This window comes from Oncorhynchus clarkii, chromosome 5, assembly GCF_045791955.1.
Source record: "Oncorhynchus clarkii lewisi isolate Uvic-CL-2024 chromosome 5, UVic_Ocla_1.0, whole genome shotgun sequence".
NCBI classification, from domain to species: domain Eukaryota; kingdom Metazoa; phylum Chordata; class Actinopteri; order Salmoniformes; family Salmonidae; genus Oncorhynchus; species Oncorhynchus clarkii.
The window spans coordinates 33,336,777-33,349,485 of record NC_092151.1 but is presented as its reverse complement, the minus strand read 5'-3'; the positions used below and the strand labels follow the sequence as shown (position 1 = coordinate 33,349,485).

The 12,709-nt window shown below is 42.0% G+C and overlaps 1 protein-coding gene across 13 annotated transcripts in view; it reads right to left on the bottom strand.

Annotated features, from left to right (window-relative positions):
- LOC139408681 (guanine nucleotide exchange factor VAV2-like) overlaps positions 1 to 12,171 on the bottom strand; it is a 227,302-nt gene extending 215,131 nt beyond the window's left edge. For all 13 annotated transcript variants that reach the window (XM_071152868.1, XM_071152876.1, XM_071152871.1 and 10 more), the window contains exon 1: positions 10,931 to 12,171. In XM_071152868.1, the coding sequence (XP_071008969.1) occupies positions 10,931 to 11,134 (204 nt within the window). In that variant the 5' untranslated portion in view covers positions 11,135 to 12,171. The remainder of the gene's footprint in view (positions 1 to 10,930) is intronic.
- Positions 12,172 to 12,709: the final 538 nt, after the last annotated feature.

The window sequence follows — 12,709 nt, the reverse complement described above, 5'->3', positions numbered from 1 at the left end:
AAATCTATGTCAATCTGTGTTGTTAAGTGGCAAGACTGCTCATAGTTAAAGGGAATCTCAGCATTCAGTACAGCATTGGCGTTTTGGGTAGAAACATTGTCGTCCTAAGAGGCCAATATGGTGTCGGTAAATCTAAGTTGGGGAACGGGGCTGGTGTGGTTAAGGTAAATCTTTGTCTGCTAATGGAGGGTAAGTGCTTGTGGAGGGCCAGATGAGCTCTGAATGTCAGACAGAGGGACATGCATGATTTCACAGGAGAAAGCCACTAAAAGCTTCCTCTCAATCAGCCTCTCGCCACCTCTCCTCTCTCCCTTATGTTTTTTTCCCAGGCAGGCGCTTTCAGCATGCATTCTAAATTGTTTAGCTCTCCCCGCTACCCACTCTCGCTCTTTCATTATGCTAACGCCAAACTGGTGGCAGATTTAACTTTTTCTCCACATTTGTAAATGGAAAATGGGATTACCTGTTGTTATTTTTGCCTGGGCCCACTCCTGAGAAATTGGATTTACAGATACCATCAATCAAGGATGGACAGAACAACCTGTCTTTGTAACAGAAAACAAGGCTTTAGTCAATACTGTCTGAGAGAAAGGATTCCTTCCTTTTCTCACCCATTAGTTATGAGTCCACACCAGTGGCGGTCGGTGCCATTTAAGATGAGGGAGGACGATTATTTTATTTTTTTATGAGCTTGGCCTTATTTCTATTACAGCATGTTGGATGACTGTCATTCATATCCCATTCACCCAGTTCAATGTAACATCGATAGATTTAGGCTACTACATGATACTTGCATTTTCCCTGTACCCATCATGAGGATGTTACAACCTAGCCTATGACTGAAAGTTTGCAATATAGGTGCACAGGTGGAGATACATTTTTGTAATCAAGGTGACAGACATTGACACATTCAATACCACCTTGCACACTCTTGTCTGCATCTAACTGATCTAGGGTGTACTCATTAGTCCAACAGTTGCAAACAAGTTAAATCTTTGTCTGCTAATGAGGGTAAGTGCTTCTGGAGGGCCAGATGAGCTCTGAATGTCAGACAGAGGGACATGCATGATTTCACAAACATGTTTCTATTGGACAAATTCAGGTATGTTTCTCCCCGTTTTGTTCCGTTTGCTTCTGTTTAAGATTTTTTTTCAACAGAATCAGTAGAATGAATTCACCTCTCATCACACGCAAACACAGTTCAGTTTAATAGCAGCCACATACAAACACCCTGATCCCTTTGATCGTTGTATAATTCCTTCTCACGTCTACATACTCTCTTCCTCTCACCTTTTCCCTTTGCTTGTGGACTTCAGTGCACAACAAATCAAGAAAAAACCTTTCCAAGCTAAACATTCATATCATAACCACTAATAGCTACACACAGCCCTACATCATTGTCATCATATTAGATATCATAGTAAACATAGCTACTAGAACTAATGCTCTAGTGAACCCGCTACAATCATGCAGTAAAATGTATAGTTAGCAAGCAGTTTAGCAGTTACACTGGCAGGCCCCGGTGGCAATAGATTAGTCAAACTTCCTCGACTTGGAAGAGTTTCAGTGTTGGATAGCCATAGCCAGCTAGCTCACAAACACCCAGCTCAAATAGAGAGGGATGCTAAGTAGGCTAAAGTAGCTAGTTGCATTAGCTAGCTAAAAAATGATTACAAAATATGGCTAGCTTTCTTGCTCTCTCACTTGCTTTTCCTTGATTTTTTAAGAAATTAATTTGTTCAAAACTGTTGAATTGTCTTTCTCTTCGAGTGAACTACTTACCACATGTTATACACTGCAGTGCTAGATAGCTGTAGCTTATGCTTTCAGTACTAGATTCATTTTCTGATCCTTTGATTGGGTGGACAACATGTCAGTTCATGCTATAAGCTTCTGATAGGTTGGAGAACATCCTCTGGAAGTTGTCATAATTGCTGTGTAAGTCTATGGAAGGGGGTGAGAACCACAAGCCTCCTAGGTTTTGTATTGAAGTCAATGTACCCAGAGAAGGATGGAAACCAACTGTCCTCCGGCTACACCATGGTGCTACCCTACAGAGTGCTGTTGAGGCTGCTGTAGACCTTCATTGCAAAACAGTGTGTTTTAATCAATTATTTGGTGACATGAAAATATTTAGTATAGTTTTACATACAAATGATTAAAAAAAGTTGTTTCACTATTTTTATTTAATTCACTGAGGAGAAATGTTCCTCCTCTGAGGAGACTCCACTGGTCCTCACAAAGAAAGACTGATAAATAGTGAGCAAACTGCAACTAAACCACAACGAAAGTGAGATGATTGTCCATTTCATTGGATAGCCTTCTCAACAGATTACACCTCCATAACAGAGGATTGGAGTAACCCACTGGAGATTTGAACATACACAGAATTCAGACTACCTTCCTCATCATCTTGGTCAATTGACAAAGTCCTGCAGTGCCAAGTAACAGCTATGCTTCATGTATCATTCAAGAGGTGGATTAGCTATATTAAAATGACTTGTCAGCCATCTGAAAACAGTCAAATGAGCTGATCTTCACTAACCCTGCACAACTTTATTCAAAGTTCCTCCAGCAGCAGGCTTCCTGTAGCCTCCAGTGGGATAGCAAGGCCAGTGTTTGCTCTGCACCCTCCAGAATGATGCTTTGCATCTGCCTGTTCCGACCCCGGAACATGGCCTTTGGGGGATTTGCCTAGTCAGAAAGATTACAGATACACGTGGAATGGACAGAGGAAATCATAAACCATTTCCATAATCAACACTAGCACTGTGGTGAGGGACAACAGACACAGGCAGAGCTCCAGAATTCTCTACAGTCTGGCTATTTAGTATAAAATAAACAATAAAGACAGTAAGTGTTATTACACAGGTGATGTTCCCCAATGCTGGAAGGGTTGCCAACCAGTGAACAAGTGTGGGAACACCTGTATTATATCATGGAACAGTAGGCTAGAACAATATTGACTAGTTTTACCACATGCTTGGATCATATTGAAAAAGGAAATTGTTTATTTTGAGACCATTTCAAGAAGGATATCCACAAATCCATTGGTGGGCTGGCGGCATACAAGTAGAAGTAAGATAGAGGGAGGGGAAATGATCCCTTCCTTCCACTCTGCGGTGTGCACAGCATGCTGTTCCGCTTTGTTTGCATGATTAACAAGAGAGTCAGCTGTGCAGCAGATCAATACCCACTGACTGGCCTTTTACGGAATTGTGTCTAATGTGGTAACCCTATCTCTGTGTCCTTCCTATTCCACAGCCAATTATGTGATAGGATCAATACAGGTCAGTAAAGGGGTATTGATGCTTTTGTTGGCGATGTTATGCAAGTGTGAGAAATCCATGGGCCCTGCATCCCAGAGATGTCTATAGAGTCTATAGTAAGTCACCACGAGGCAGTGTGTCACAGAGAGTGAATAACATATTTTTCTCATAGAGAGAAAATATGAAGCGGCTTATCTCTTCCCCAGCGAGGGTCTGCTGTAGCAGTAGTGGAGCTGGGAGAAGAGGAGGCATTTAGAATGAGATAGGGAACTTCTGTTCCTCTCCCTGCAGCACTATCCAGATCCTCATCAGATTCCTCCACCACCGCAGGATGCAGCCAGAATCCATCTACCACCACTACCAAAACCTGTATCCTATTGACAACAATACCGTACCAACAATGGCTAAACATTGAGTTGACAACAATGAAAACTTGATGCTGTCAGTCAGTCTTAGACATGTGATCAGGAAAATAACTTTCAGGAGAGGGTGGTCTGAGATTAACTTGTATGTCAGGGTGCTGCAGACGTCTGTTTTGTCGCTCCTTACAGACAACGCTGTACCCTTCTCTTTCTCTTCTTCTCTGGTGCCCAAAAGAGCATGCTCTGAAAAAAAGTAAGGCTTCATTCCCCAGCATGTCCATGCTAATAACCCACAACAAGCACCTTGCAGGAGCATTTTTAGAATCAATAAAGCTCCCCATAAACATGCTTCTGTCTCCCTCATCTCGCTCTCTGGTTTAGTAGGTTCTCATGTCACTAGTGATAAGGGTCGGATGGTCCTCTGCAGCCACACAATGCATCAGCTTTCTCCGTATCATACCAGTCTCATTTGACCTTGTTCTTTATCCAAGAAGCAGAAACATAGTATGGAGGCTTTCTCTGTGACCAGAGTTGGTTCTCTAGGAGCCTTGGGCTTGGTCAGGGTGTATCCATTGACAACATGGAGAAAAGCTCTGTCTTCAGAATGACATGCTCTTTATTCAAGTAACAGAAACACAGTACGGATGCTTTACATGACATCACCTGCTTTTTCCCCTCTCTCCTTGTCACTGACTCCCTTGCGCTGTTCTGTGGAGTTCCCCACATTTCCAGTGAGCTCATATTGTAGACTACCACCATAGTGGTCCCTCAGGACTGTGCAGAGAAGAATGAAGGAACTGATGAAATGTTCCAGCACCAGCAGCCTCAATGAAGGATTTCAGCATTGTGCACAATAACTGACTGAGGATCAGATGTCCGGTCTAGCGAATTAACTCTTCCAACATGGGTGTTTTTGTCCTGAGTTGTGCGTTGATGAAAAACAGCAAATCATATTCTCAGAATAAAGCCTACCCCTATTCCCTCTGTTTCAATCCCATACATTTTTGCTGGCAGAATCACAGCTGTGCGACCCAGGAAGTGTTCATAACGAGCTCCATTAGTGGTATTACCTACATCCGGCTGCCAAGGGGTCAGACTAAATGAACAGATGAAATTACCCCAGAGATAATGAGGGTTAACGACAATCCCCCACACCAGAGTGGTCCCAAGGGAAGCAGAAATTAAGCTGCCCTGAAGTTGGAATTGGTAGGTGGGCTGGGATTCTCCATGTCATGTTTCAGTTCACATCCTTACCTTTGATTTCAGCCATCACAACAATTCCAAAACATGGCCAGCCAATTCCAAAAAACAGCCGGCAGATTTACGAAGTCTGCATTTCTGAGCTAAACTGACCAAGACGCACCTCCAACAACAACACATAAAACAGTGGCATATGGACTATTTACGTGAGCACTGATACCGCCCTGTGATAAGCAGTGCCCACTTTGTCTAATGCAGGGGCGCAACATATTTTGCTTGTCCATCTCCGGCACGCCTCTCCAGGGTGCTGTTGGAGAGACACATCGCTTCCGCGCTCCACCATCCTTCCGTCAATAAAATAATTTGACATAAATCATATAGCAGATAAAGGATAAGGTAGAAAGAGTATGTTGACTTTTATTTAGCCTACAGGCAGGAGATAAAATGTATGACAATGTAATGAGATGGACACTTTTTTACATCATGCAGGTTTCTCTGATCAAATAGCCGAACCTAAATGGCGGTCAATCGAATGAGAAAATGCGCTGTTAGGTGGACAAACACATCCTTAAAAACAGGACAGGTCAAAGTAAAATGGACAATCACAACAGTTGTCCAGGTGTTTCACCCCATTGTCATGATCAGTGGTTTCAAGTTTGTATTCATTCATTTTTGACAAGCTGATCAGAGTGAAAAAGAAAATACTTCTGGATTTCCCGCTGTGTAAACACATTGCAAATAGGCTCACGATAACTCCTGATAAAGTTAGATAGCTGATATTCAGAGCTTAAATAACCAAATTGAATAGTCATAGGAATCAGGACTAATAAAGCCAATGCAGCAGCCTGTTTTACAAATGGTGGGCCTACCAGACGGATGGGCATTCATAAAATTCCATTGTGGGCGACAGGGTAGCGTTTCCACGGCAGCGAGCTTTACACCACTCCAGGCAATGTTTGGCATTGTTCCGTGGTGATCTTAGGCTTGTGTGCGGCTTGTCAGCCATGGAAACCCATTTCATGCAGCTCCCGATGAACAGTTCTTGTGCAGACCTTGCTTCCAGAAGCAGTTTGGAATTCTCTAGTGAGTGTTGCAACCATGGATAGACAATTTTTACGCGCTACATCACTCGGCAGTCCCGTTCTGTGAGCTTGTGTGGCCTTCCACTTTATGGCTGAGCCACTTCACAATAACAGCAATTAATGTTGCCTGGGGCAGCTCTAGCAGGGCAGGGATTCCAAAGCAGGGATTTCAAAGCCTGCAGGGACAAAGCTTTGGAGGAAACATCATTTTGTTTGTGTATGTTGTTTGTATATAGAGAACTCAAGAGGCAATACATGTAATAGAACATGAGTGATTGACAGCCCTACCTAGCAAAGATATATAAATATCCTGTATCCACCATGAAAAATCCAGTGTAAACAGCAGTAGATGCAGAAAAGGGATATTTATCTAACATAAAAACTAAAGACTGGACAAAGAATACAGGTGTTTACACCATCCATCACTGTATATAAACAGAGAGAAATAAGCTCCATTTGTGTGAGTGGAAGCGTCAGCCTCAGTGTGTTCTCTAAAGCCCAGTAGAGTGTCGAGAGACACCCTCACTGCTCTGAGAGGAGCAGAGACACAGCCCCAGGGCTAGGCGAGCAGTAAAGCAGTCTAAACAGGTACAGCACAAACACAGTCATCCTAAAGGCATTTGAAGCTACCTCACTACCAGAGAAAAAAAGGAAAAAGAAAACATTGGAAGAACAATACACAGAAGGCATCAGATAGCACACCTCAGTCTCTCTCTTTCAGACAGAGCCTATGGCGAGATATTCAGAATATGATCTCAGCTCCACCACCAAACACACAATGCTCATGAGGTATTTTACTTGTTTACCTTGAGTGTGTGTTAAAAATATATTAGACTAGGCCTAGCTTAAAACAACAAGTATTCTAAGAAGGCAGCCTCATCTGTTGAGATTCACACCAAGGTCAGTGAAAACACAAGAATTTATATTCCTTGAGTGAAACTAGTATAAATCATGAGTGCACAAAGAAGGCAGAAGAGCATTGAATGGTTAAATCACAAATACAGCATTCATTACAACTGGACAATGGTAAATAAAGAGGGTTACGTATGTGTTTTAAGGCGAGACTGATAATACGAGTAGAATGGCTGTGGGTTTAGCAAACATTATAAATAGGCAATGAAGAACTCTTATTATATACATTTGGCACAAATGTTCATCGTGACATCTTCCACAAGTGTCACAGTGTTCCATCCAGCCCTTATTTTGTTCTGAGGGGATGATAAGAAGTATACACACTACCACCCCTGACATCACTTCACTTTTTCTACATTATCATCATCATAACAGAAAATAGGTATTTAGGATATGGTGATCAATGATGATTTGTAAGTGATGTTCTGAGACAGAATCAGGTAGCACTTGGAGCTGTTGAGTGATACAGCTTTCATAAAGAGCCAAAAGTGTAATGGCCTCCCTCACTTCCAATTCATTTGGCAGTGAGGTGGTGAATTTGTATGTCCTTTGCATTAAAGCACAGAGAACACACACTGACCTTTTCCATGTGATAAATAACTACCCCCTGTTCTGCTGCCAGGATTTTGTTTCACCCAATTTGTCACAGAGGAGCCCCTCTCCCACCGCAGCCTCACACTGGGGCTGTGGCACGGGATTGGTGGGCATATCGAAGTGTCACACGTAGCCCACGAGCTACAGAATAGGGCTTAGTGATATGACCTAAAAATCATATCAATCAAATGTATTTATAAAGCCCTTTTTACATCAGACGATCTCAAAGTGCTGTACAGAAACCCAGCCTAAAGCCCCAAACAGCAAGCAATGCAGATGTAGAAGGACGGTGGTTAGGAAAAACACCCAAGAAAGGCCAGAACCTAGGAAGAAACCTAGAGAGGAACCAGGCTCTGCGTGGTGGCCAGTCCTCTTCTCGCTGTTCCGAGTGGAGATTATAACAGAACATGGCCAAGATGTTCAAACGTTCATAGATGACCTGCAGTGTCAGATAATAATAATCACAGTGATTGTAGAGGGTGCAACAGGTCAGCACCTCAGGAGTAAATGTCAGTTGGCTTTTCATTGCCGATCATTCAGAGTTAGAGACAGCAGGTGCATAACTCAATTTATTCAAACATAGGCTATTCACGATATACACTCACCGGACAGTGTATTAGGTAGACCAGCCCAGTCACGAAAATGGATCGCTCCTACAGACAGTAAGTCGTGTGGTCGTGGCTTGCTATATATAGCAGGCAGAGGTCAAAGGAGAATGGAAAGAATGGTGCGAGCTAACAGGCAGGCCACAAACAGACAAATAACGGAGCAGTACAACAGCGGAGTATAGAACAGCATCTCGTAACGCACAACTCGTTGATCCTTATCACGGATTGGCTATACAGAAGACCACATCGGGTTCCGGTGGTGTAATAGTGTGGGGAATGTTTTCCTGGCACACGTTAGGTCCCTTGATACCAATTGATACATTGTTGCTGACCTCAACCCAATAGAGCATCTTTGGGATAAGATGAAACGGGCTGTTCACAGCATGAATGTACTGCCGTCCAATCTGCAGCAACTGCGTGATGCTATCGCATCAGCATGGACCATCATCCCTGTGGAAAATTTCCGACACATTGTAGAATCCATGCCCCGAAGAATTAAGGTTGTTCTGGATGCAAAAGGGGGTCTGGCCCGGTACTAGATGGGTGTACCTAATAAACTGGACGGTGAGTGTATTCTCAATTTTGTTTGTGTTTTCTCTAAATAAGCTTTTTGCGCAATTAAAAGTAAAATAGTCTGCATTTCAAACAGTCAGCAATAATCTAGTGAATTCAGGTGAAATTATACCTAGGCTAAATATATGCCTTCCACAAAATGTCATTATTTTATTGAAATAGTTTAACCTGATTTTTGCAATAATCACTGATCTGGGTTTCAAGTCGGTCTATGAATATCCCAGATTTGTTCCAAATTCAACCAGAACCATGTATAATGAACATTCCCTAATTGCTAAAATGCTGTTAGCGGTAGGTGGTACCGCAATGCCACGCGACAAACTGAGCATTCATTTTCTAGAATCAATGTTCATTGATACTCCCATTTTAGTAGTCTGCTCTGCGCACAATTTGAGGAGTTGAGACATAAAAAGGGTATCCTTAGAAAGATTAACTTATCCTCTTATTACAGTAAAATCATTTCTCAATCTGTTTCGGTGTTAATATGACCAATTCTGTTGGACCAAACCTCAAATGCTAATAGCAGTTGAAATCGAGTAGAAGAAGTGTTCTCTCATCGCTGTTGTTGTGAGTGGCAAGGGGAGAGGCTTGGTGTGTGTAAAAAGAGAGGAAGAGGTGAAGCCAGAGGTTTCACTCTCGCCAAAAACTGTCCAAAATGAGCCCAATGAGTTTCCATGGGCTTATTTTGGACCTAAGCTTGTCACCTGCCTTTCCACCTTTGGACAACAACTCCCATTGTTAGGGCAGAGATATGAGCATCTCATCATTATATACAGATCGCTGGTGTAAATGGGAAGGTGCACACAGCACAGAAGGAGCCAAGACCAAAAAGAGAACAAGTGGACATAAACACTCTTAAAAATGTTTTTCAAGTGTGAGCATTGCACATGAAAGGGAGTTGGACAGGAAGAAACCTGTATGAACCCATCATCCATTTACTGTGGCCATCTTACTGATCTCTCACCATAAACAGTTGTTCAGTAGTCTTTTTAATCACAATCAAAATAGACCCACTTTCCATCCACTGAGCAAGTTGTGTAATCCTCATATGGGTGACCGGGATGAGCTGTGATGACAATGTGGGGTGACACCATCTCTGAGGATGTGAGGCACACCACACACAGACACATTATCACCTGGAAGTGAGGAGGATTCATGTTATGATAAAGCCACTTTATATGCTGAGGTTAGTACTCCCCTTCAGTTCGCCAACTAAGCAGCACTTTGGCAGCAAGCCACATTCCAAAAGTGACTTAAGTTTGGCTTTTCCACCCATTCAACTGTGTTGATACAAAGCCATATTCCCTAAATTTCCCTCAACATCAAACCAACAGTCTTCCGCTTCAAAACTCTCCAACCAGTCTCTTCCACTTTGCACCCGAGTCACAGAATAAAGGAAAACCAAATTGTTTGGTCTGACTGACCACATGCCCTCTTCGGTATTACCACGGTCTACCTTGACCCTGTGCTACCCAAGCCTTATTAAATGTTCCACTGAACTACAAAACGCTTTTGCTGCACTGCAGACACACCTCTCACTCACATGGCAATTACTCAATGTTTCTAAATGTAGCTTAAGTTAGAATTATTTAATTCAATTAAAGTAACTGTCTAGTGAAAATCTCACTTTTAAAAGTTCATAGTGTTAACTCATACCCAAATAATGTTGTTGACTTGTCCTATACTCGTATTTGTGGCCAAAGCATAAATTGGAGAAGAAAAAAAAACACCTTAAACGAAACAAAAATGCTTGCCATTTCCTCAGAGGATGAGCTGGCCAATCAGCGGTCTGCTCACATGAATTTTGATAATGACCGGTATACGCCCACACATTGTTGTTGGGGTACGCCCACACCATTCCAACACAGATAAACTGCTTTTCAACATATTTAATTGCCATTTTTGGGAAGGCAATCAATTTCACTTATATGGTAAGTAATTATAGGTCATATGTCATAGAAATCTGGAAACACTTTAAACATGCAATACAATGGCAAGGTCCCTGTGTGTTGTGGAGAATATCTGGAACTATCACAAGTGCTCAACAGTGACACCCATTGGGCCCCAAGAAAGTACAGGTTGGTGACAAACTGTACAGTACTTCTTCCTACTGTACTGTTGTGGACTGTGTAACTGTTGCATGATTATTGAATGTGAACACTGTGCTGATTGCACTCAAAATAACTATTTATGCATGTAAATAATGTTTCAAAAACCACTTGCATGGAGAGCACATTAACCATTCACCATGAATATCAGTGTAATGACACTGACATAACTGCTGTGGGTAATTGACAACAAATAGGCCCCTAAAAGACATCTTGACATACCTGTGACATTTGGGGTCTGAAGTTGATCTCCTTTAGGTCCACAGACCCCGGTGAGAGGTTGTGCAACATTTGGCACAAGAGCACTCCGTCTCGTAGCGCCTGTGCCAAGTCGAACACGGCCGCAGAAGGCCACACGACCCGGTGGTTTGGGGGCAAAACCTTGCAGTCTATCAACCATCGCCCGCATTGCCGCCACTCTTCCATGTCGGCTTGGGGGGTGCGTTCCACACTCAAATTCGACAGCCGCCTCTGTGGGCAAAATTCAGCCGCTTCCAGTGCGCAACCGAAGCAATCCTTCCACCAGTGTTAAAATCCAAATCTCAATTAAAATGTGATTAGTTGTATTATTTTCCCATGTATTAAGGAAACTGATAACTTTACAATTATGGTAAAATAGTGTTCTACTTTAGTTTTCCGATTAAGTTTATATAATTGGCTCCAGCTCTGTTCAAATAGGCTATGTCCAGTGGAGCAGTCAGAACATGTCCAGCTCAGTCTTTTGAACAAGTGACGTGAGTTTCTGACCATAACATTCAGAAGTTGACGACATTAAATGAACACGATGTAATGTGTAAATGACCTTCTGAATAAACAGACCAATGTGAACTACCCGGAAAACAATTTCCTTTTCTTCATTCTCGAAGTTGATTTTGCATATCCAGAAGGTGTTAGAACTCAGCTCATAATCCAGATTGTAGGCTAAACGTTTTAAATCACAGATAGGCTATTGGGAATAATAATGCCCCAATATCTTCTTTGCTTGTGTATTAAAGCCTACCAAATGTCAATGTTGAACCTATCATGCAAGCTTGCTGTCCAAAACCGTTGTCTCCGGAAAAAAAAGACTTTGAACAGCTGAGACAATCAGTTCTGACACTCAGTATAGAGCGACATACCATTGTATTTTGCGTAACTACCCAGAGTTTCTGGTTGTTAAGAGTTTCTCTATACAATTTCCTATGCCGCTCTGATAGATAACAATTACATTTCAATGTAAAACACTGTGATAAATCAAATGAATTTTCTTACGATGCCACACTCAACATTCAGCCTATCCACAATGCACTCGAAAACATATTTCACAAACTCCAACAGAAACATGTCCAGGAGGAAAAAAATCACGTTCTCGTCATTCTCAGAATACCAAACACCAACTTTAATAGAAAGAAACGTTTAAAAATGCTCCAATAAACCGTTTCTATGTTCTTTCGTGTTCCCCCTCCGCGTTTTTTTGTTACGGATTGTGGTGTTCTGCAGTCTCTCTACTCCCCGCCGCGCTATTCTGAAGGTTTGAGAGAAAGCGTGAACGCGCTTGGCTGTAGAGAGGGCGGCGATGTTGAACGTGGGTTCAGTTGGTTCTGGTTTACGCACGCTCACGTGTGGGAATGATTGTAATGCACATTTTAAGAAAGTTGAAACTCATTTACTGCATTTCGATACAATTTAAAACATCTTAAATGCTATTTGGAGAACAGCAAAAGTGTATGTAATGTTATTCATACAAAGGGATCTTTTAGCATATTTTTGTTTTTAAACAAAAGGTAGACAAATACGTTTGCTTTAAGGAACTTTTTGTTGTTGCAGTTTTAACTGCAATTCTTCACATTTTGCAATTACTTTTGCCATGTTAATATGATATTTGAGTGACAGTGACTAACAAAATCAATGGGGGCCACCTGGAGGTCAAGACCCCTTCAGCCATGATTACTACATTTACATTATAGTAATTTAGCAGTTAGTGCATTCATCTTAAGATAGGTAGGTGGGACAACCACATAT